Source organism: Centruroides vittatus, unplaced genomic scaffold (genome assembly GCF_030686945.1).
Source record: "Centruroides vittatus isolate TY-2023 unplaced genomic scaffold, ASM3068694v2 contig_7, whole genome shotgun sequence".
NCBI lineage: Eukaryota > Metazoa > Arthropoda > Arachnida > Scorpiones > Buthidae > Centruroides > Centruroides vittatus.
Genome location: NW_027122442.1, coordinates 4,019,303 through 4,044,907, shown reverse-complemented (window position 1 = coordinate 4,044,907; position 25,605 = coordinate 4,019,303). Strand labels below are relative to the sequence as shown.

The window sequence follows — 25,605 nt, the reverse complement described above, 5'->3', positions numbered from 1 at the left end:
TATCTAGCGAGTTGAATTCTTTTTGCCAGTGAGATGTAGCATTCTCGTCATATAGCGTTGCCTCGACAGCTGTAGATGACAGCGTTACACTCAAACACAACATTATTTCTGGAATGTCGACAGTTAAAATATAATTATTCTTATCTTATTCGCATTATATTTTATCCCAGATTAATATCGCTCGCAGGTGACTGTATTTTTTTTATTGCTTTTTTAAAAATTTCGTTCCCAAAAAAGAGTTCTACTCGATTTTCTAATTCTTTTAATAGAGACGAACTTGGTTTTTCGGTTACGATAAAGATAATATAGAATATATACGTAATAGGAATTCGTCCACGCGATTATATTCTAAACATTAATTAAGGTTTAGATATTTATAATTATAACGGTGTCGTTTTACTACACGAAGTGTAATTTAATGAGGATAATTATAATTAATTACAATTAAAATTCGATATATTCTATTTGTGTAAATACATAATTTATTTCATTTTTAATTACTCGTATATGCGATATTTTTTATCGAACGCAATTAGAGATAATTAAAGTAGTTATTTACCGATAAAATGGTCGTTTTTTTTTAAAAAAAAATTCTCCTAATAATTACCACGTGTTGCCTTTTCTCTAGTCGATATATCGACTCGTTACTTTTCTTATTGGCACGTAAGTAATTCGGCAGGCAAACGAAGGTGTCGACGAGAAGTCAAAGCGAATGGCGAATGAAGTACATTTTTTAGGTTAAACAACCGCAGAATTTAATATTCAATGCTATAATCTCGAATATTAAGAAGAGGTGGTGAAGTGTCTTCGTTTTCACTCATAATCGTTTCGAAAAAATTCACTATGATGGATTAAAACCAATTTCGGGTCGGAGATGGCGTGTCGAAACAACATTAAAATAATTACACGGAACATTAAGCATTCATTAATTCATAATAAAGTGTGAGTAATAAATTCTGGCACAAGAAGTGAGTTTTTAATGTAATGCCCTCTCCCACCTGAGCGCATGCTCCCGTCGACGACACACTTTGCTTGCCGGCATTCACTTTTATCGGTCTCTCCTACCAGCGGCTTTCTTCCTACAGTCGACACTTTGCAGGTAAGTCTCGTTCTTCCCAACTACCACCCACCAAACGCGTTTATCTAATAATAGTTAACGTTCGACGTGCGAGAACGTCGCTTTAATTCGATTAAATGTCACCCCATTAAAACCAAAGCCGTCTCGAAACTGTCGGAGGAGATAAGTCATTCGACACGCGTTAATTTTTAATCCTTTTTTCGAAATTGTTTATATTTTATAACATTGGCCAGAAATTATAGAAATTGAAAATTCGATCCCAGATGGAAGGTAGCATTTCCTACCAAAACGATAAGTTATTATGTAAAAGCAGACTGCCGAGCGCGATATCATCGGCTGGCTTGGATGCTGTGTAGAGAGAGCATCGAGATTTTTTTTCTCCATGACTTTCAAATCTTTGGCTATTCTTCGGAGTGTAATGGAAAGTCCTTTAGCGTGTTTGAAGAGTCCCGCATCGACTATAGCCACAGACGTTTTGCTGACGGGGAATGTATTCGACACAAAAGTGGAATATATCGATAATATCTGTTTGGCCGATATTACGTGATATATGTACCGTAAATACCATAAATTCTACGAATTATTCTACAATTTACGGAGTACATTCTCTTCTTTACGTCTGTCGAATAAATTTCCGTTTTTTTTTTTTTTTTTGATTTTACTTAATTGAAAATAATTTTAAAATATTAACGAATAATAATTTACTTAATTAGGTGTAAGAAGAGATTTTCAGGATAACGAATTGAGTGAAAAAGGCCGAATTTTTCATTAATTATAATTAGAAGGTGTTAAGTTTAAATAAAGAGTAACAAACGGGAGAAAAAAAACCGAGTAAAAGCAACGATAAAAATGGGGAAATCCTCTATAGAAGAGCGAGGGGGACGAAAGTGTCAAAATTTCTATCTTTTGTAATTTTACAAGAATACTTTTTCCAATAATAATACCGATAATACCGATCGATATATAGGGCATATTGACATGTGACAGAGGTTATAATATACTGTCACAAGAGTATATTGAAATCTGACAAGATCTTTTTCTATGAGAAAAAGAAAATATTGCTTCGAGAACTTCTTGAGTTTATCTTTGAAACTTTTCCGTGCTTTAAGATTTTCGATAAAAATTGTTGGTTATTGTAAAAATAAAGAACCACTAAAAATACCATTAAATAATTGTTATTGTTCGGCTCCATTTCCATCCGTCTCGATAGAGAATTCCATCAGTAACTTTTTGAAATAATTAAATATTGTTCGATGACGTTTGTCTGCATATTTTGCAATATATTTTCTTACTTAATTCGTTTCATATGCCGTTAACGTCATCGATACTATTTACTATATTTTAACGGCCGTTTAATTACGCAATTAACATTCTTACACAGAATTTATTATTAACTTTCACTATTGTACGCGTTAGAAATCACTTTACTTTCAAATATATATCTCTTTTTGAATTTAATACGTTAAAATATGTAAGAATTAACGTTTTTCGCACCCCATTTCCGAATTATGCCACGTAAATCCGATTTGTGCATTAGAAAGTACCTTGTCGTATTTATCGTAAAATAATCACCGATGGATAAATAATACACGGTAAAAAATAGAAACAGAGCAAATTCTCTGTGCAATAAGAAATTACTTTTGATGTTTTACAAAAATTGATCGAAATTCTTTGAAGATTTTTATGTTTTCTGCTTACTGTCACAGTTAACAGACGTTGTTTTTAAGTGAAGAACGTTTTGTATATTTAAGAAACTAACGAGATAACTTTTCCATATAAAAACAAAATAGCTTTTTTCCTTTATAGATATTTAAGATTTCATCTTTGTTTTTTTTATTTTTTATTTTTACATCCGCAGATATTAAATAACAATATTTTAAACATTTTCCAAACGTTATAATAAAACTGTATTAAGTTATATCTAGAATACAAACAAATATATCAGAAATTTTCGAGAGAATTTATTAAGTGTATAATACTTTAAAATATGTTTAAACGTTGATTTATTCATATCAATTTCTATTTTGAAGCGGAACAAAACTGTGATTTATCCAGACAAAACACAATCAAAAATTTGTCGAGCTTTAAAAACGGATCTGACAATTCAAGATGCGGACGATATATATATATATATATTAGTTTCCATGACAACATTTGATAATAATCATTTGTCGTTTTGAATGGCGATTGTTCCATAAAAGTTTATTCCCTCTCCTTAGTTAATGGAAGATGTCGGGAATTTTTAACTCCGTCGACACAATAGAACAAAAGGCCAATTCCTATCTCCCAGTTTTTTTTTTTTTTTTTTCTACGCCGAGGACTGAATTTATTTCAGTAAAATTTTCGACACGATTCAACTTTTTATAATAAATTCTTAACGATATTTATCTCCTTTTAACTTATTATTTTTAAGTCTTAATATAAAAAACTTATAAGTAACTTATTTGGAATCGATAACGTTAATAAAGAAAGACGGTTTTCCAGCGAAGCAAACTTAGTTTACATTTCTCGCAAAAAAAAAGCTTTATAATTACAAAAACGGTTTATTTCCTAAGAGGAAAGGAGTAAAATTCAAAGGAAAATTTTTTTCGTATTGGAGAAAAATCAAAAATTCTAAATGGGCAAATATTAAAAAGCAAAAAGTGACATCAAATATACCTTTTAAAGGTTTTTTTCGTGGGGGTGGAACCTATTACACTCGGAGGAAGCGTAGAAATCCCTAGTAAATCCACACTTTGTATGTTTTTTTTTTTGGCTGGATAGGAGTTTTAGCGAAGAGTAAGCCAATAAGTCGACAGAGAGTGTCAGACAAGTCGGTGAAGTGCCCATTTATCATTTCGGCAGCTGTGTTTGCGAGATTTACCGACTAAGCCATTTTATAGCGTTTTTACCGGAAAATATTTGTAAAAATGCTTCGTTTTCTTAATAAATTCGAGATAAATATATCATACGTAAAAGTATATGTTTATAATCAACATCCTCATCACCGTCGTTATCGTAAGAGACGTTTCTATACACTTCTCTTTTCTGTATAACGCGGAAGCTAATCTATACTTATATATATACACACACACATATATATAGAAGCTGGAAGTGTTATATTACCATCATTTATTTCAAAAAGTGTTAGCGTGACAACAACCGAACAACTTCTCCCCCTTCTTTTCTATCAGGACGTAATATTAATAACCCGAATTCTTCTTAATCCTTCATTCGCACATCTTTCTTTCTTCAGAAATTAATTAACAAAACGGGGCAATAATACAAGATTTTTAATCTTTGAATAAAAGCCTGTCTTCGACTATTTTTATTATTAAAATTATTTAGAAAACCTAAACCACTTTCAAGTCCGTTTTCCTGGGCAAATCGATGCCAGATAGAAAAAAAAAGGGAACCAAAAACGAGAAAAAGAATAGTAAAGAAAAGACTTATATCAACAGCAACGACATAATAATATCTTTTGTAATCTTGTACACTCGGTTTGTATTAAAAGGAATTTAATTAACTTAATCGGACCCGTAACCGAAGACGTTGAGTAATATCGGTTACGGACAAAGCCGTCAGCTGTTACACGTCGTTACAAAAGATGCGCCTTTCCACCTTCCATCGCCACTCGCCGTTTATTAACTTTTTATTATTATTGTTATTATCCCGGAGGCAATTAATAATAATAATAATATTATTATTATTATTAAAATAAGTGGCAACGTTATAGTAACGATTTATGGCTGACACTCACTTGGTCGAAACTCAATGTGTGTTTAAGTATGTGAATTATTCACAAAGTAGAACGTTTATCGTCGTTCGATAATCAAAATTTAATTCGGCGGTAATTAATTATCATTTTGCATAGATGGATAACCAAATTTAATGAATTCTGATTAAAATCGGATAACTCTCGTCACGCTCGTCCGACTCGAACATATCGAGGAAAGTAACGTTCGCGTGCCACGTCCGACCTCCTCATTTTCGTTATTAACGACACGTAAAGACGTTTAAGCGCCCTTCCATCCCGCTTCGACACCTTTGTTTTAGCGATTCTTGACAAATTCGAGAAGAATGTACGTATAATTGGATTTAATAATTTCCCTGTTATTCGTTTTCCTTTACCATTGGAAGGTAGAAGTTTTGTTTCCTTAGATTTTACGAAAACTCTTTATTAACAACACGTAAAGATACGTCTCATCTGAAAAATCTTTTATATATTTCGTAGATATTATATAATATTTATGTTTATTTTTGCATTTATTTCTTCTTTTACTGTTTATAATATGCATCAGTAGTACAATATGAAATTTTTTCTCATAAATATAGTGAATAGAATGAATACAAGAGTCATCAGCCTGAGGAGAATTTTCATCTTGCTGCTGTGTCAGTGGGCCAATATTGTCGACGGAACGTTACTTCAGTTCGTGAATTACGTATGGAAAACGGGTGAGATTCCATTAATAATTTAATCGGTTTTTTTGAACAGAAGAAATTTTAAAAGTTACGTTTGGTAGGTTCGTGGAACGAATGCTCCAGTCTGTCCAGATGTGGAGAGGGTGTCCAGACTAGAAAGGTTTGGTGTTCGGACATTAGTGACGACAGAACTACGCTTCGGTCTAACTGCGGTCTAGAATTAAAACCACCGGAAAATCAAACTTGCTTCGTGCCCTGCAAGAGACACAAGAATTCTATTAGGTACCTCGCACGAATAGTAAATTAGTTATGTTAATCTCTTCCTGCTAAGTTTTCGTTTCCTTGAATTAACCTAGATGGAAAGTCGGAAATTGGGGTGCTTGTGTCTCCAAGAAGCACGCTTCGTCAGAGTGCGACAGAAGTGGATGGCAAGAAAGAAGCGTACATTGTGTCCGTAATCACAATAGAAGTTTACACAGAACGATAAAAGACTCTAACTGTCTGGCATTACATCCCAGGCCTCCGAAAGAGAGAAGTTGCTTACTCAAATGCCCTCAAGACTGTATCGTGTCGTTGTTCGGAAACTGGTCCGGTTGCGGCGTTTGCGGACCCGTCAATAGAACCAGAACTAGATCAGTGTTGGTAGCACCGAAGGACGGAGGAAGAGAATGTCCCCACTTAACGGAATCCCGAGAGTGTTCCGTTTATACGGAGTGTTTAAGAGACGTTCGCCTTCCGACAGACTTTGTCCTAAAGATCGGTCCCTGGAGTCCGTGTACCGTCGAGAATGACGACACTAGTTCTTCCAGGCAACCCGTCGTCGGTTACAGAAAGAGAAACGTGACGTGCATCGACAAAATGGGAGAAACGACAGATGTCAGGTTAGTAAATTTTAAGTTTAAACAATTTATATTAGGGAAATTTATAATGCGACAACCTAAAAGTGTCGACGTCTTCTCTCGAGACGTTGCAAGAACGAATCCGTCATCTCAGTGGAGAGTTGCGTAGTGACGGAAGATTGCCACGTCACGGAATGGAGCGAGTGGATATTAGTGAAGACGGGATGTGTCACTTCTGCCGGAAAAATACACCCAGAAATAAAGGAGAGAAGGAGAAAAGTGATCCGTCTTGCCGAAGGTGACGGAGCATCCTGTCCTCACTTAACGGAAAAGCGTCGACTCGTCGACAAACTGCCACCCTGTAGTCGCCTGTGAGTAAATTTCGATGTTGTAGCAATGTAAATACTCCCTTATACGAGATTTACGGCTCGTGTTTTATTACCTTAGATATAATTGGTCAACTTCTACTTGGAACGATTGCCAACCGTACAAAAATTGGTGCGGAGGAGGACTGCAAATCAGAAACGTCTTTTGTGTAAGATTAGAAGGTATTTTGTAATATTTTATCGTCTTAGTTCGACATAATCGTAAATTTAATTTTAGAAATTCTCCTTAGATTATGTTCCAGTCGGAGATTCTTTCTGTAAAGAACCCAAACCGTCTTCCACGCAGCAGTGCAATTTCGAATGTCCCAGAGACTGTAAGGTATCTTTGTGGTCGTCGTGGGGTGTCTGCTTACCCTTCGATGACAAAGATACGGGAAAATCTTTCGGAGGTAATTATCGGAAATGGGGAATATAACTAAAGAAACGTTACGTTTTGACAGCCAGATTTTTCGTACAGGATATCGCAAGAGGAGGAGGGAAATCGTCCTGAAACCGAGTGAAGACCGACTCGAATGTCCCGCTTTGGTGCAAGTTGATTCGTGTATCGAGCCAATGGTGGTAAAATGGTTGACTGGAAATTGGAGCAAATGTCTCTTACGCGATGCCACGCAACCCTGCGGAGAAGGGGTCAGAAACAGAGAAGCTGTTTGCGTTACTCCCACTGGAGTAAGACTGTGGCAATTTAGTTATTTCTTTTAAACTTTGTTAAATATAATTTAAAATGTATGTAAATTCGATTGAATAGGTGGAAGTGTCTCCATCTCTTTGCCAAAGATACGTTTTGCCTCCAAAACTCATCGCTCCCTGTTACATACCCTGTCCTAGAGACTGCGTTTTGGCGGAGTGGACGGAGTGGACTCACTGTTCGACCGATTGTACCAATTCTACTTTTGTAGGGAAAAGGACCAGACACAGAAACGTTTTGGCTAAAGAAGGACCAGGTCATGCATCGATCTAAATCGACATTTCATCTCAAAGCGGAACTATAAAGGACTGACCAATGATTTATTTATTTATTTTGTTCAGGCGGCAAACCTTGTCCGGATTCTGATACTTTAACCGAGAGTGAATTTTGTAGCTACGAGAGTTGTTCGGGTTATAATTGGGAGAAATCCGACTGGAGTTCGTGTAAAGTTCCTAAAGATAGAACTTGCGGAAAGGGGATCCGAAATCGTTACGTGAATTGCGTCCATGAAAATACCTTAGTTCCGGAAGAAAAGTACGTTCCGAATTTTTATGTGCTGTTAAATAAATAGTTTAAAATTAAATTTAAAAAATATATTTGATTAGATGTATGCCAGAACCTAAACCATTTGTTCAGCAATCTTGTTTCGTACCATGTCCTGTGGACTGCGTAACTAGTAATTTCACGGAATGGACTCCTTGTCCTAACGACTGCAAACCAGGTTGTTTTTAAACGTATTTACAAATATTTGAACGTAATATAAAACACATTTTAAAATATTAAATATTTTAGGTTCTGTGCAGCATCGAAAGCGATATATATTGCAACATCCACGTTTCGGAGGAATGGCTTGTCCTCAACCATTGGAAGAGATCACAAGTTGCCATTTCGAAAACGACGAATGTAGGAGATTAAATGATACGATTTCTGCATATCGTTGGGACATTGGAGCTTGGAGCGGTTGCGTTTTGACAGAAGAAGCGACGTGTGGAAGAGGTTATCAAACCAGAAGTAAGTGTGGAGTACTTTTCAAATTACTAAATAACACAGCTTTTTGTTAAGTCGAGTCTTTAACTTTAGGAGTAATCTGTACGCGATACGATGGAAAGAAAGTGATTGTTCATAACTGCTTAACATTATCTACAAGAAAACCTCCTATTGCGGAGAGATCGTGTTACGTTTCTTGTAACAAATCGTGTGATCTTTCCGAATGGTCATCCTGGACTCTATGGAGAGAAAACAAGACAAATGTTTGTTTACAGCAGATTAGAATAAGAGAAATTATAGGTAAATAGAGAAAGAATTTATATTTTTAGCAACTGTTCCTTTCTAAAATTTTGATTCTGTAGGAGGAAAATGTGATAACGAGCTTTTGAATGAAACTCTACCACCGATTTTACCGGAGATTTTAGCTCCTCCCGAAGGGCATTGGTCTAAATGCATCATCGACGAAAAGAACGATTTTACCTGCGGAAATGGAAAAAAATATATTCGAGGCAACCAAGTGAATTTATGCCAACAAACAGGTAAAAGTTTACTAAACCATTCATTTAATTAATGTAACATCAAAGCATCCGCTTTTGTCGATAAACATTTAACGAGTGACCCGCTAACGACCCTCTCCATATTTATAAAGACGATTATCAACTCATTTTAAAGTTTCTGAAATAAACTTTATCTATTAATTTTGTTATTTCGCTTCTATTTATTCGTATAGGATATTTTGAATTGTTGAGATAAGATATTTGACTCGTCGATTTATCTGTTTCAGGTGTAACGTGGGACATGTGTCTGGTGGAATGTCCAGAGTCTTGCCAGTTGTCAGAGTGGACCCAATGGACTCAATGTAACGTTTCTTGCGGACAAGGGTATAGGCGCAGACAACGTCACGTGGTTAAATACGGAAACAAAATGGGTCGGCCCTGTCCCGTCTTGAATGGAGATAGTGTAGGATTCGAATTTAATATATTATTTCTAGAAGTGTTTTCCTATACTGTTTGCTTAACCAATATTTAACAAAATAATTTGGAAAAAATCCAAGCCATTAGTTAGATCTACACTATTTTTCTTTCAAAAAATAATTTAATACTTTATAAAATAGCTTTGTATTTTAACGTTTTAAAAGAACTGTTTACGGAAGTTTCGAACTTAACGAAAGCAACAAAATAGAGGCGTGACGTGAATTTTTGGCACCCGGAAGTAATATATAACCAGGAAAAATCGAGAGGAAGGAAAGCTGGTGATTTTTCCCTCCGGGCCGTTGGAAATTTAGAGCCCATAGGGGTTCCTACCCTATAAATTAATGTTATTTTTACTAACAAAGAATAAAATCTTTAAGACTTCTTATTAATAAAGAAACGTTCTAAATTATATATTTTATTTGTTGAAAAAAAGGCAAATAGGAACCGCTAAGGATCAGATAGGGTGCTCCAGATCTCGTACAAGCTCTCGGTGGCCATGTATAGATCTATATAATTTATTATGTGTGTTATATATATATGTGTGTGTGTGTGTGTGTGTGTGTGTGTGTGTTAGCGTGTGCTGGGAAAACGATTTTGTTCGCCCCTTTTGAAGCTTAAAAACTCCTGTGCTTTTTGTCGAAAATTTCTGAAATTTTGCAGGGAGGGGTTTGTGTATTATGAGGATTGATGCTATTAAATTTTGGTGGTTAACGGTCGACGAGTGGGAAAATAAAACGGGTCGTGTGTCTGAGTGGAGTCGGACATAATGACGATTCTACTCGTTATCAGCATGCACAACTTTTTATTTTTATAAAACCCATCTCTACTCTCAAAATTATGTTTTTTTGCCATTTTATAATAGTTAAAAATATTTAAAAAGTTATTTTTTAAATAAAATATCATAAAAAATGGCGCCACAAGCAATGTTGCCGGGAAAGTTAAGCAACTCGTTGCTGGGACTTTTTAATAATTTAACTTAAAAAAACTTCTCATAAAGCTTTACGAAACAAGCGTATAAGGATCGTGAGTGAAGAAGGTAGGTTACAATCGATAGAATTCCGAATAAAGAAATAGATGCGATCCAAACTGTCAAAAAAGTAGGCTAATTAATGCAAAATCACGCTTTTTGTTATAAGATTTAAAGTAGATTCAAACGAAAATTACTCCGAAATAATCCCGTTTTGTTTAATTTATCTATTTAAATAATTTAAAGATTTTTATAATAAGTTATATTTTGTACGAAAACGAGTCGAAATTCTGATTTGTTTGCGTTAAAAAAAATACAATCTTTAAAATTTACAAAAACAAAAGAAATATCCCAAAATAAAATAAAGATGTCTTCACATGTCGTCCTTTTCATACACATTCAAATCATCAAGGTTGACCTTTATTTTCAGGCTGTTTATCGTTTTAATGTATGAAATAAATGTATCGAGACAAAGCGAAATCCCAAAATAAAGGTCTCCTCTGTTGTTGATGATCCTAAAACACACGAAAAGAACGAAATGTAAAAGTATCTTTATACATAAATATATTCAATAAAATAGAATAAACATAAATGTCTTCATAATACGGCTTTTTTCGCACAACACATCTCAGGAACAATAGTTTTTCTACATTGGATTCAAGGCCACTTCAACGCTTCAATATACAAAACCAGTAAAAAAAATTATCAACGAGTTGTCTAACTTTCCCGGCTAAAAGGTTTTTAATTTTGATGGCTCCGTTATAATATTTTATTTAAAAACCTTTTATTAATTATCACAAAATGGCAAAAGAAAACTTAATTTTTTGTTTTTTGTATTTGTTGATGTTCGAAGGTCCACTGTGTCCGAAAAATCCCAAAAATTGAAACACACAATACACTTTTTTTTGCATAGAAATGTAATAGAAAATATGCTTAAAGCAAGGGTTCTTAGTCTTTTTTTTTTTGTTCCACCAACCCCTTTTCCAGTCAGGTAAAGGTCGTGGAGTCATTCTCGAATAATGTTTCTAAATGTATAAAATAAACTTACAGAAAAAAAACTAGTTATATAGAAATACATCTATTAAAATAAAAATACGTATGATATATGCGCTTCTTTCCAAACATAATATTTAGCAAATTTACACAATAACACAAGTTGAATTAAGAACCACTAGCTTAAAATAGCAATTTAAAAATTAGAAGCGTATTGCCCCTGTACATCATACTTTTCCTTTAGCAATCGAGTCGTGCCAGTCATCTATCTAACTCTTTTCAGGGGAAATTTTTCCAATTGAAATAACATGCCTTCCGGTTTTCGTCGGAAGTTCCTATACAGTTAATCGGAACCTACTGCCCTTAAGGTTGCCACGTCTGTCTCATCTTTCATCTAACTCCCTCCTTTCTCGAGATTAAGGAAAGACGGACGGATTACAGTGGGAATTTATAGGTCTACAATCTTTTCGAATTGTATGTAATTAAATTATAATTTTTTGATTACAAAATTGAAATTTTCTTTAAGAATATTGGTGAAATTTATATTGCATTTCTTTGTTTTATTTTTGTATAATCTTTTAGTATATTTTTATTTGTTATTTTTGACTTTTATAGGTTCAGTAGTAATTCGAGCGTGTCTATAAACTTTAAGAATTCTTTTTGAAATGCCAATACTTTGGTTACTGTATATTTTCCTAAAATATTTTCGCTGAAACCATACTTTTATGGTGTATAAAAATATATAGATTTCGTTATATATTTAATTTTATATAACGAAATATCACGAATATAATATTACTAGTCTCGATCATAGTTAAAATGAGAATTGAGAATAATTTACTATTTATTCTTCTTTTTTTTTGATACATAAAAAAAACTTTAATATACTATTAAGACGAAGATTTAATTTTATTACGCTATTTTTAATGAAAGTTTTAATTAATAAAAAAAATGGTTAATTAAAATTTCTAAATTACAAAACATATTTTAAGGAGATTCTTAGCTTAAGTAATTTCTTTAGAAACTCTCTCTCTCTCTTTTTTTTTTCTGGTTCCAACTGCATTCAAATTTAATTTATAATAATACTGAAGGACTGAGAAATGATTCTGACAAAATTTGTTTCGAATAACATTATTATTGATTATTCGATTTATACAATTTTTCTAGTCTTCAACTTTCCTTATTTATTTCCCGTTCAGTTAAGTAAGCAATTTTATCGTATTACGAACACCTTGTAGGATTTAATTGTTGTTGGGATAGGGAAAAGTCAACAAATTTCTCTTGGTTTAAATTCAGAAAAACAGAAATGTTTTTCCATCATCGCTCTGAAGTTTTCCTGTTTTAGAATATGTTCAACATCTAAATAATTGAAATCTTTCTTATTGTTGTAAAAAATAATAATAATAATTTAGAAAGTAATTTCGTGTAACGTTTATTTGTTTTGTTTTTTTATAAATTACACCATCATTTCTTGAAAATTTCTAACTCATCTAGTGTTAGATTCCGAGAAAAATTGCAGAATTATAAATTCTTGAAAATGTCTAAGTCCGATTATATTTAGCAATTTCATTTCGATTTTCTACAAAATAATTTTCACCGAGATTTCTTGATGTTTTTATTGTTTCGATTTTTATCGCAACGCGTAAATAATAGCTTTATCGCAATGATTTTTTTTTTCTTTCTTTCTTTTGGTCGCAGGTCCTTTCGGTTCTCTTTTTATTCCTCTGTATTTATATTTCTTCTTAGGTTAGAAACATACATGCATAAAATAAAGCTGTAACTGTTGACTAAAACAAAAAGAGATAAATTTATTTTTTTGTTATTTTTGCAAAAAACTAAACATAACCAAATAGAACAAAATCTACTTTTTACACGGTGAAAAATTTTCTATCGTTATCCAGCCAATAAAAGAAATAGGTTAATGTTACTTATGGTTCCAAAATGGCGGCTCGCGTCTGATTCCAGCAAATAGAAAAAAGGAAACAGTGGGGACGCACATTCTAACCTAACCTATTCTAGTAAATTACCATAATTATTACCAACAAAATTATCAGAATAGGTTAAGTTAGGTTATAACCCCATGTTCCTTTCTTCTATTTGCTGGAATCAGAGACGAGCCACCATTTTGGAACCATAGGTAACATTAACCAAGAAATCTTTTATGATAACGTCTATTCGTAGTGGTCTCCATGCCTATAAAATTATTAGGTTTTTTAATTTTTAAATTGTAGACCTGTAAATTCCCACTGTGTTCCTTTGTCTTCCTATTCTTCCTTAATATCGATAGCGGGATTAGATAGATGAAAGTCGAGACCAGATATGGAAAGCTTAGGGGAACTTCTGGATTTAACGTTATTTTATTCCAGAAATTTTAGGTAGACGACCGGCATAACTCTATTGTTTATAGGAAAAGTATGATATACAGGGGCAAGATATTACTAAAATTGAGAGTAGGCCTACTGTATATATTTTTAAATAAATAAATTAAAAATTGCACCCAGGCATTGTGACAATGTTCATAATAGATAATTTTACGACTAATTACTCGTAAATTAATAAAGAAATATCCTACGTATTCCATTTATTAAAATAACAGCAGAAAGAATGGAAAAACATTGGCTAAAAGGACCCACGAAGAGGTAAAAAGGAAACGCTCACCCCCGACTCTATACAAGCTCTCGACAGTCTTGCAATTCCGATAATACTGGCATATACATTGGCTAGTGTATGACAGTTACATTTATTAAAATACGTTCGACAGTATCGATTGTCTGGAGCACAAGTGTCGTAACTGACATTTTTATGGAATTTGAGTTACAACAATAGTTTCATTTATATAGACTAAGTATACAGTATTATTCAGCACAAAAGTTGTGGTCAGATGATACTGTACACAAAAGTAGGGAATAAAAATCGGATTTTTATCCTTATAGAAAAATATACTTCTAGACGTAACTGCTAATCAGCTGTAAATTACGCTATACCAGCATTTCTCAAACTTCTTGGTAAAGTGGAGCCCTTAAGCAAGGAATATTGTTTTTTCGGAGCCCTTAAGCAAAGAATATTGTTTTTGTGGGGCCCTTAAGCAAGGAATGTTGTTTTATCGGAGCCCTTAAGCAAGGAATATTGTTTATGCGGAGCCCTCATAAGCCTCCGTCATGTAAATTTGTACAATTGACAGAGAAAGAACGAAGCTCTCATTTTTTAATTAATCACATCTCAATCTTTTACTTAAATATAATGACCCAATAAGAAGAATTAATTAAATTCTATATTGAACTAAAACTAATTAAGTATTTGGTGCACAATAGGAGTAAGTCTGTTACTTTCTGTTTCAGAAGGTTTAAAAATAATAATTGTGACTTTATAATTAAAATTTTTCATTTTCATTGTTTTGTAAATTAATTATTAAGTAAATTATTTCGGTATTGCTTAATATAACGTTTGTTCGAATTATATCTCTTCGAATGTCGTTCACAGTCAATCGATAATACAATTAACAATTTTATAGTCTAATATAAAGTTCCTTAATATATAACAGAATATATAAAGCAATAATGCTATGTTAATACTATGATTACATTAACTGCCTAGATCTAATAATGCATATAAAACAATTATACATAAAATATTCTTTTCCAAATATGTAACATAGAGTAAAAATCTAATGTATTTCATAAACTCAAAGTTCTGGCAGGAGAGAAATACGCTAAAGTAATGGTAGAAAGTATTGCAAAGGAAAGATGATAACATCTTTCCTTCGCAATACTTTCTACCATTGTAAACACTTCTGGAGTAAACACTTTTGTTGTACATTCGATTGGATTTCGAGATCATTTATCCTTTTTTCTCTGTATGTTTTTTCAATATCTCAATTCTTTTGCATTCTTTTCTGTGTATTTTGATTCCAGCAAACGAAGGGCAAAATTCTGAATGGGATATAAAAATCTCATTATATAAATTTTACTATAAATTACTTAATAAAAATCTATTAATATTTTGTGCATAAGCATTTCCTTATAATGCTTTTGTGAATTTTGGTTTATGCATTAAAAAATATTACAAGTAGTATAAGTTTCTTTATATAATTCTTCGGTTAATGTTATCGAAAGGCATCTCACGCTCAATCCGTGCATTTAGGAAAATTATGCATTCCACAGAAAGGGAGGTTGCGAACATTACGGTACTTTTGATATTAAATAAATTAAGTATTATAACGTTTTAAATTGGTAAGAGATATAAGAGATCAGTAGGGTAATTCACGAATATTTAAAAATGTATATTTTAGATAAGATCGATCACTTTTTAAACACAGAGCGAAGAACTATATTGATGTGAATGAGAAAATAAACGTATTTAATTACACAGATTGATGTATACATAGATACAGAAGTCAGAAAAATATGTTTATATAATACGGATATGCTTTTTTGTTGTTTTTTAATTTTGACATTTTCCTCCCTGTGAGCACCACGAGGATTTTCCATACTCATTGCAAATTCAGATAGGCTTACAATGGGAGCGAACGAGTAGTGTGGGACGAGGCCCGACGTATCTAACATAGATCATCCTTGGGGTTGCTCTCCCGGATTCGACTCTGATTCTCCACGGCGATAGATTGAAACCTTAACCGCCTCGGTCATCCGGCCATCTGGATAACTCATGACGGAAAATGCAGCCGTAAAATAGATAAACTGCCTTAATAATTTTCTCTCCCTCTACATTTAATGTTTTAAACAATAAAAATCATTTATAAAACTTCATAATAATGAAACAGTGTCATACAATTTAAATTTATGTGAACTGAAATAGATGCCTCGATTACATAATAGAATTATTTTGTTTTTCCTGGTGTTTCTCACAAAATATTTTTGGAATTATCTCATTGTTTGGAGCGTTGTAACAATGAAAAAGTATAATATCATGTTTTTTCCCCTTCTTTCTTGCGTAGAGACAATCAGTGACAGTTGATTTAAAACACTGGGCAAATTTTCATCCTTTATTCGGTTGGAACGCTTTTTACATTGCGCGTTTCGGGCCGATGCCCCTCTTCAGCCAACTAAACAACAAAAAAGATGTTTTTTACATAAGAAAAGAGTACAACAGATATTTAAATTAAACAATACAATAGCATACAAGGGAGGTATACGACACAAATATAAACACGACACTCCATAAGACGTACCTTAAAATTGTCTGTACGTGTTACAAATACATGTGTACAAACAGCACAGCATGTAACGCGCAATGTAAAAAACGTTCCAACCGAATAAAGGATGAAAATTTGCCCAGTGTTTTAAATCAACTGTCACTACATTGTGTCTACGCAAGAAAGAAAACATAAAACACGATTTCCCCAAGATAAAAATAATATTATATTAACAAAAATTATTTATTAAATGAAAAGGTTTTGCAGGAAATTCAAGAAAGTATCTGCGAAGAAGCTTGCGAAGATTACAAGTGGATATTTAGAGGATGGTCGGAATGTAGAGTGATTTCTTCTCGAGAAGACTGCGGAAAAGGAGTTCAAACAACAGTATTTAGGTAAAATAGATTTTTAATTTCACATCCCTGCATTTAGACAGTATTACGCTTAAAGGAATCGAATTTAGATATGTAAAGTATCTTCGCTTTTCAGCTGCACTAAGATAAATAAATCGACTTCTCGGACTGTTGACGATAAATTTTGCCTTTTGAGTAAACCGGTGGAAAGTGTCTCCTGTCACGTTCCTTGTCCGGATGACTGCGTAGTTTCCAGTTGGTCCTCGTGGACGCAGTGCAGTGAAGTAAGATGTTCTTCTACTTTAATTTTTTTTTTTTTTTTAATTTCAATTCGTAATAATAATTTTTCTCATTATGCAGCCATGTAATAATTTTCAACAAAGATATCGAAATAGAACCGTGCTAAGGATGGCTCTACCTTCGTCTGGTAGGAAATGCCCAACGTTGACGGAGGAAGAAGCCTGCCACAAGACCAACTGTTTCTTTTACAAATGGAAAATAGGAAAATGGAGTTCTTGTATTCTTCCCGAAGAATCTTCTTGCGGATGGGGTACGAGCCATAGAGCCATCAACTGTCAACGAAACGACGGAAGCATCGTCAGTCCGGATCACTGTCGTCAGGTGAGGTCGAGTCATTTCAGAAAACAAAACTGAAACTAACGTATAACTAAATTTTATTAATTAGCTGAAAGCTCATTCGATAAGCACTCCGTGTTTCGTGGATTGTCCCATTGATTGCGAAATGTCGAAATGGTCTTTTTGGAACGACAACGAATGCAAGCCGTGTGCTTCCAAAGGTAAATACCTCTTCTTTAAAAAAAAAAAAAAAAAAAAAAACCCACGAATTTACAAATCTGTGTGCCATTTTCTATTATCAAAAGGAGAAAGATGGAGAACCAGAACTGTTATACAGGAACACAGTAAAACCGGTAAACCTTGTCCTTCCGACGTCATACAGAGAATGCCTTGTCCTCACCAGCCTTGTTATTACTGGTCGCTTGGAGATTGGTCCAATTGTTTATTAAACGTAAGGAAGTGCGTGAATAATTATTTAAAATTATAAAAGTTGTTACAGAAATTCTTAATTTTTTAAGGAAGGCGAATGCGGTTACGGAATAACCAACAGAAAAGTTAACTGTATAAGATCCGACGGAGTAACTGTTCATAAAAGTTATTGTTTAACTATCAATATATCAGAATCCATCGGAGGATGGATGGACGAGCGTTGGTTGGAAGAAGTATTTGACGTTAAGGTGAGAAAATCAATTATCCTTACGAATTAAAACATTTTACAACCTTAACTTTTTTGCCGGAAAAGTTACGCAACTCGTTTCTTAACGTTTTTTTTTATATCTGATAAAGGATACAAAATTACATATTTTACATCGTAAATATGTAATTTTGTATTATATATCGTAAATTCGACTATGTTTTTCGTAGGTGCAATTGCTGTACTGAAATTTATATTATTATTTCCTTTTTTTCCCTTTTTCCTGTTTTTTGAATAAGACTTTTATAAAAATAAATATATTCGGTAAGATTAAATTTATTTTAATAGTTGTTACACTGAAGTATTTATATGCCGCGGGCTACGAGATGGCCGTTCAGTTTTCTTTAAGTCGTGTACAGGCGTTCTATTGTTTGAAAGAGCGAGTTTATCAGGGTACTTGCGTTTTCGCTTGTTTTTATTATTCACTCTCGTGAAGATCGATAAAGATAGTAGTATAAGTAGAAAGAAACATGATTTTATCGAATTAATTGATTGATTATTTGATCTAAATCTAATATATTGAATCCTCTGGGACAATTCTTGTGTCCTTGATACAAAGAATCCTCTCGTAAACATATGTTATTTTCTACGTATTTTTTGTTGAATTTTAACACTAAAGTAAGCATTAAAGAGTAATATTTTATTTTTTACTTGTTTACTTTGGAAAAAACTCACGGAATTAATTCCTTTTTTTGTCGCTTTTATCGTTGTAATCTTAGTTTTCCCCCTTTTAATATTTAGTTTATAAGGTTTAAATTTATAGAATTCTTATTTTAATATTTAACAGTTAGTTTTCTGTAGAATTTTGTTATGAATATTAAAATAACTGCAGTAACTAATTAAAGGTGCTTCACCGCTTTTAAATAAAGTATAGTATTAATACTGTATTTTATAAAAATATATATGATTGTAAATAAGATACAAATTAATATATTATATGTTTTTGTTTTAGTTTTTAAAAATATTTTATCAATATTAATGAAATATTATTTATAATTGTAATTATTCAGCTATTCAGTTGCAGAAATTTATCTTACGGGTCATAATTTCCCCTAATATTTAAAACTAAAAATAATTAGTATATAATACAGCAGTTCTCAACCAGTGGTACACGTACAGTACCACCGGTGTTATCTGTTAGTACAGAAGGCTCAGGTGGTAGGCGAGTGAAGAAAGATTGAGACCCGCTGATATAATACAATTAATATATCATTTTTTCATAAATTAAATATTATTTAATATTTATGAATCTATTTATTCATTTACGATTCTTATAATTAATTTAATAAATTAATTATAAGAATAAGAAATAAATTATTCTATAAATTAATTTTAATTCACAAAAGTTCGACAGCAATCTTATTAGCTTCCTTATTTTTTAAAAATATTTCTCATGTATATGTTACAGTCAAAACCCGTTTTTAGTTAGAACGCGTTTTAACTAGTTGAAACTAGTTTATACTGGATGTCTTTGTTAAAATCCGTTTTGTCTAGTTAAAACTAGTTTTAACTCAAATTCATTTTTGACTAGCAGTAAATTCTAGTTTTAACTAGACAAAACGGGTTTAGCATGTTTTGATTTTAGATAAAACTAGTTTTAACTTTTAACATTAGTTAAAACTAATTTTAGCTACATAAATATGTTTGGGGGAAATAAAGTTATGTATAGTGATTCGGGGGAAGATGCCTAACGTTATGCTTATAAAGGAAATTATAGCGATAATTTTGGTTTTGGAGGCCTCTAACGAAAATATCATATTCTTGAGCATGTTTTTCAAATAAAACTTTGGAGTATATGAAAATAATTGTGTATTGTGTTTGCAATGACGACTTTTTTACTGTCTGGCATTTTAGGCATCTCACCCTAAGTATCCGGGTGAGATGCCAAATGCCATTAGGGTAAGATAACAAATATAATTGCATAAAATTAATTTTCGAATATCTTAACCAAATTTAATTTATTGCATATGTAGTACAATGTACTTCGTAGTAAGTATAACAGCGCAGTATAAGTGTTGTTAAGTTTCCGCTCGTTCTAACGTGCTCTATAGCGAGCTGAAAGCTTTTTTCAGTGCAAAAATCTTTTTGAGAAGTCCTTATATAATTTCTATGCATATCCTGCAATAAAACGAGAAAACAAAAATTTATTAAAAATAGGCATATTGGAATTCAATTAACAAAAAATAGGCATGTTACCATGAGAAATGTGGCATTTTTTCTATTTGTCAGGGTAAGATGCCTACGTTGTACGTGTTCTAGCATGTCTGATCGGGATCGGCGGTAGGTCACAATGGAAACTTTAGAACCTTAACTACATCACACATTAATTCCGCAATTTTTAATAAATTCTATTTTAACTTTTAGTTTTAAAATGATTCTAGAGACATTTCGCAACAAAAACTTCGTTCTTATCTTGCTTTTATTCTTCTCGGATGTAGAAAATGAGATAACGGTAGCCAACTACAGCTTTCCGCACTCAATATTGGCCCAACGATTCATCATACAAACACATGACAATATCTGACGTCACCGTTCGAAAATATCAAAAAGTAGGGATCTTCCCCGCTTACCATCTTACCCCGAATCACTCTATATGTTGCAGTCATAACCAGTTTTTAGTTAGGATGCGTTTTAACTAGTTTATACTGAATGTCTTTGTTAAAACCCGTTTTGTCTAGTTAAAACTAGAATTAACTGCTAGTCAAAAATGAATTTGAGTTAAAACTAGTTTTAACTAGACAAAACGGGTTTTAACAAAGACATCCAGTATAAACTAGTTTCAACTAATTAAAACGCGTTCTAACTAAAAACGGGTTTTGACTGTAACATATATATGAAAATTAAAATATATATATATAGGCCTACATATATACATTTTAATGTATTTTTGCATTCTAAAACAATTAATAAAGTATTCATATACTTATGTATAAAGGAAAACAAACTTTGCCACGTGCCTTGTCCCGGGGGATGCATTCTTTCCTCGTGGTCATCGTGGAGTCCCTGCCATAGAAACTGCCTAAAACAAGAAATCGGTAAGTTTTTATAAACGTTTTATAAATTTCTGCATATTTTTCATTTTCGGAAGCAATATTATACGATATATTCCAATCTTTTACCGATTCGTCAATCAATTTCTCTACTTGAACTAACATTTTATCATAATTTAATTCAAATGTTATCAAAAATGAATTAAATAATATCAATATATTATAAAATATATAAATAAGATGACGATGATTATCATCATCTTTTATTTTTAAAAAATTATATGTTCCTTTTCAATATTCAAATTTTTAGTTTCTGTGCTTTGTTTGATTTGTTGTCAGTATAGAATTAATTAAATAATCTAGCGTAGACTATTTAATTCTATATTCCTGCATTTTTGTTCCGATCATAGCCACTTTTAATATATTAATACTTAAAATTTTTATATCTATGCAAAGAATTTTATATTAATTTTCACTCTTTTTCAAACTCCATTAGTTCATAGGAGTGATAATTACATTAACACAGTAGATACAATAGTACTTCTGTAGTATATTATTTCATCAATAATATTTTTAGTACTTGGTGGAAAATTTCTTGTAGCCAACAGTGAAATAAAGATTTATCTTTGATGCAAACATAGAACAATAAAATTTTTCTGTACGTATGACGTATTTTATATAATTCTGATGTACTGTACGAATTGAAACAATTTTCTTTCTCAATGCCAATAAGATTACTTTATATCCAAACCCGCATTATCAAGTAAATGAAAACTTAATTATAGATGTTTGCCTCAATGTTTATCAAATATTATTTTTAAAGAAATTTGTAAAATCCTCTAAAAATGTTTTTTAAAATTCGCTTTTATTCGAGAAATGGGCTGCCAAAAATAGGCCCTTTTTAAATTTCCCACTAAAGTGTTAATGGTTTATTATTATCTGAAATATCGACAATGTCGAATCACCGATGCTTTCTGATAACGACAACAATCGATATCAATAAAATTTCTTTTATCGAATATTAAATTTTTTATCGACTTCTTTATTAAATTACCACTTTATAAATGTCAAGATAAAATATTCACAAATTTACAATTGCTATTAAAAAAAGACTAAATTCAAATATGTCTTGCCAATCTTAAAATTTATTTCCATAAAATAGCATCATTATTATTGAATTTTCTCATTTTATTAATCGATTTTGCACTTTTCTTTTAAAAATAGATTATTTGTAACACTAAATGAATTTCAAATTTACCATTATCTTAATTAAAATCCAGAATTCGATGTATTTATAATTGTAATTAAACCCATAAAAAACATTTTTAACGAATGAAACCGTTGCTTTATTACATTTTAGACAAACCATCGTTAATAGTATTACAAGGATTTAAATTACAAATGTAAAAACCAAAACAAAAAGGAATATTTGGGGAGGGGGAAGATTTGTATTTAATCATTCGAATTCAACATACTTCGTTTACTTCCTTACAGTTTTCTGAGAGAGAGATTTTGGTTTTGCGTGCATCCTTTCTTGCGCTATGTCGACGACATCCTCGTTTGAAAAAAACTTCTTGACTCCCAACATTTGTATTAATGGATCACAAAGATCTTAATTTAGGTACTAGATCAGATGTAGATAATGAATGTATGGAGAATAGTCTAAAAGTTCAAATTCCATATTTTGAATGCATTTCTTTACTTTTTCAGTGGTATGAGACCGGGTATTGATTTCGAACTGAATCACGCCTTTTGGATTTCGTTTTACGCTTCCGTGCCCGCTATGAATTACAATAAATTGTTTATCTGTTCAGTAAAGAATTTTCAGAAATTTGAAACTTTTCACTGAATTCCGTTTAAGTGTGGAATAAACCAAAACAACTCTTTCCACATCTCAAAAGAGTGTCAACTATAACTTGAAAGCAGCAGGCTATGAACTGTTTTGCTTAAGACGATGTATGTTTTTACATCGAATTTTGCATTTGCTCTGTGTTAGGTTATAATACACCCGTGTTTCATTAACAATAATTATTGGAATCAAAAATTTTTCCACGTTACTTATGTGTAAAAGTTATCATCATAAACACTAAATTCTTCCTCAGAATTCATAAAAAAACAAATAGGCCCTTCTTTAAAGCCTTCGGTCTATTCGACGACTCAAACAATCTCCTCTATATTGCTATTTATTCGGAAAGAATTATTCTACGAATAATCTCAGCAGATTTCGTTCTTCTGAGTAGAAAATCTGGATCACGGAACGTGTCTATTCCTTAGTACAAGCAGACAATGCAGCATTCATTTTCTAACAGTAAAAATAAAACAATCTTAGTATATATCTAAGTATATTTCTTTTATGGTGAACAAAGACCGTAACTAATTACGTAAAAAGAATACTATTTGTCGATATTTATATAAGAAATTACATTTATATCCATTTATGGTTAATGTTACCTATGGTAGCGAACATGGCGGCTCGTCTCTGAAACAGTGGGAACGCACGTTCTAACCTAAACTAACCTATTCTAATAAATTACCATAATTATTGCCAAGAAAATTATTAGAATAGGGGTAATTTATTAGAATAGGTTAGGTTAGAACGTGCGTCCCCACTGTTTCAGGGACGAGCCGCCATGTTCGCTACCATAGGTAACATTAACCCAATTTATATAGTCGCTTTATTCTTCTTCCTTTAATATTTATTTGCGGATGCCATTTCGACATCATTAACTCGTAAACGGGCTCAAACTCAAGATCAATTGCCAGTGTTCAGTGGTTTTTACCCATACGACAATTGGCGGGTGTAGCGAAAATTTGCATGTACTGTACTTTACCTGAAAAATAATTGTTACGATAAATTCAACTAAAATTAAATTACGTAGAACGTAATTTGTAAATATCATTAACTTAAGGTATAATTTGATTATTTTTTAGTATCTTAATTCAATTTTTTTTATGCTCGATGTGAACACGTAGAACGTTATTTTAGTTTGTGTTTTTCTGGAATATAAAATCATATTATAACGTTGGCAATTATAAAATTGAGCAAATAATGCCGTATAATTTATGATATTTTCAAAAATTAAATCGTTAAAAATACAAATGATTGCTTTATATTTTAATTTTGTCAATAATTAAATTATATTGTTGATAATCGCCATAAAATTAGGAAATATTCATTTACAATCAACATAGAACCTATATAAAGTCGACCCTGCACTGAGTTTGCTTTTATCTTAAGTATAAGTAAATACAAATAAAATTAAGAAATGAATAGATAAATGTATATTCTAATTATCTTCTATGTATTTAAATATCCCTAAATCTATAGTACACCTTTCAATCGATAAAGTAATGACACATTCGCTTCTGTTCAGATTATTGTCCTATCACAAATTTAATCGTTGTACAACGTGTCTAAACTCCCCGAGTGCTTCGAATCGAAAAGTACTTTGCTGACTTTACTAGTGTTAAGTTTCATTACCATTGCTGCATTTAACCGACCATCTATCTTAATAAAATAACTGTCAACAATCAATAGTCATTAGCAGCAACATTAATCGATGATTTACTGAAAATGATTATTATAAAATTAATTTAAAATACGTATATTTTAATCAAATAAGTAATGATAATTCAAAACAATTATTCTTACATTTTAGAACCTATAATAAAGGTTAATAAAGAATGTAGAATTTGAAATAATTAATTCTTTATTATCAACAGTTATTAAATTTAGCATTATTATAATTCTGAATATCGTTAGAGAAAGTTTTCAATCCATTGAAATATTTCCTTTGTAATACGAGGTTATTTTGTTTCGTATCTGATATAATAGAATAGGTTAAATTTACCTATGGTAGTCAAAATGGCGGCTCGTCTCTGATTCCAGCAAACAGAAGAAAGGAAACAGTGAGGACGCACGTTCTAACCTAACCTAACCTATTCTAATAAATTACCATAATTATTACCAACCAATTATTAGAATAGGTTAGGTTAAGTTAGGTTAGAACGTGCATCCTCACTGTTTCCTTTCTTCTGTTTGCTGGAATCAGAGACGAGCTGCCATTTTGACTACCATGGGTAAATTTAACCATAAAATAATATTTCAAACAGTTTATTATAATTATCTGTTAAATTGATAACTTCATTTAAAAGCAATCTAGTTAAATTATATTAAAAAGCTCAAAACAAGCTGTTTTAAATCGAGCTTTTTCCTTAAACTAATTGGGATTTTTTCCAAAAATAATTGTTTAACTGAGAAACATTGAAGTGGGTTTCCAGTGATTAAATATTACAAAAAAAAAAAAAAAATGAATGTTATCTATTTTTATTTTATTTAGAATTGAAATCATTACAAGATATGAATTTCATTTTTAATATTCTGTTCAATTCATTAATAATTGTGTTATAAGTAGAAAATTCATTAAATTACTATAAATAGATTAGACCTGTTTTTTAGAGTTGTGAGTTTATTTCTGAATTCATGCTGTGTCCTGATATGTTCCAATATTTTTTATTTATTTACTAGCTGTA

At 31.8% G+C, this 25,605-nt stretch overlaps 1 protein-coding gene across 1 annotated transcript in view; it reads left to right on the top strand.

The window, feature by feature from the left end:
• Positions 1-1,048: 1,048 nt before the first annotated feature.
• LOC136980488 (thrombospondin type-1 domain-containing protein 7B-like) overlaps positions 1,049-25,605 on the top strand; it is a 63,971-nt gene continuing 39,414 nt past the window's right edge. The window contains exons 1-22 of the mRNA XM_067276613.1: positions 1,049-1,099; positions 5,393-5,512; positions 5,581-5,761; positions 5,836-6,360; positions 6,444-6,689; positions 6,766-6,866; positions 6,935-7,093; positions 7,162-7,370; positions 7,450-7,645; positions 7,731-7,923; positions 7,995-8,110; positions 8,182-8,400; positions 8,470-8,676; positions 8,739-8,915; positions 9,161-9,336; positions 16,727-16,854; positions 16,949-17,096; positions 17,173-17,433; positions 17,498-17,609; positions 17,694-17,839; positions 17,907-18,065; positions 21,018-21,117. Of these exons, the coding sequence (XP_067132714.1) occupies positions 5,401-5,512; positions 5,581-5,761; positions 5,836-6,360; positions 6,444-6,689; positions 6,766-6,866; positions 6,935-7,093; positions 7,162-7,370; positions 7,450-7,645; positions 7,731-7,923; positions 7,995-8,110; positions 8,182-8,400; positions 8,470-8,676; positions 8,739-8,915; positions 9,161-9,336; positions 16,727-16,854; positions 16,949-17,096; positions 17,173-17,433; positions 17,498-17,609; positions 17,694-17,839; positions 17,907-18,065; positions 21,018-21,117 (3,871 nt within the window). The 5' untranslated portion in view covers positions 1,049-1,099; positions 5,393-5,400. The remainder of the gene's footprint in view (positions 1,100-5,392; positions 5,513-5,580; positions 5,762-5,835; positions 6,361-6,443; positions 6,690-6,765; positions 6,867-6,934; positions 7,094-7,161; positions 7,371-7,449; positions 7,646-7,730; positions 7,924-7,994; positions 8,111-8,181; positions 8,401-8,469; positions 8,677-8,738; positions 8,916-9,160; positions 9,337-16,726; positions 16,855-16,948; positions 17,097-17,172; positions 17,434-17,497; positions 17,610-17,693; positions 17,840-17,906; positions 18,066-21,017; positions 21,118-25,605) is intronic.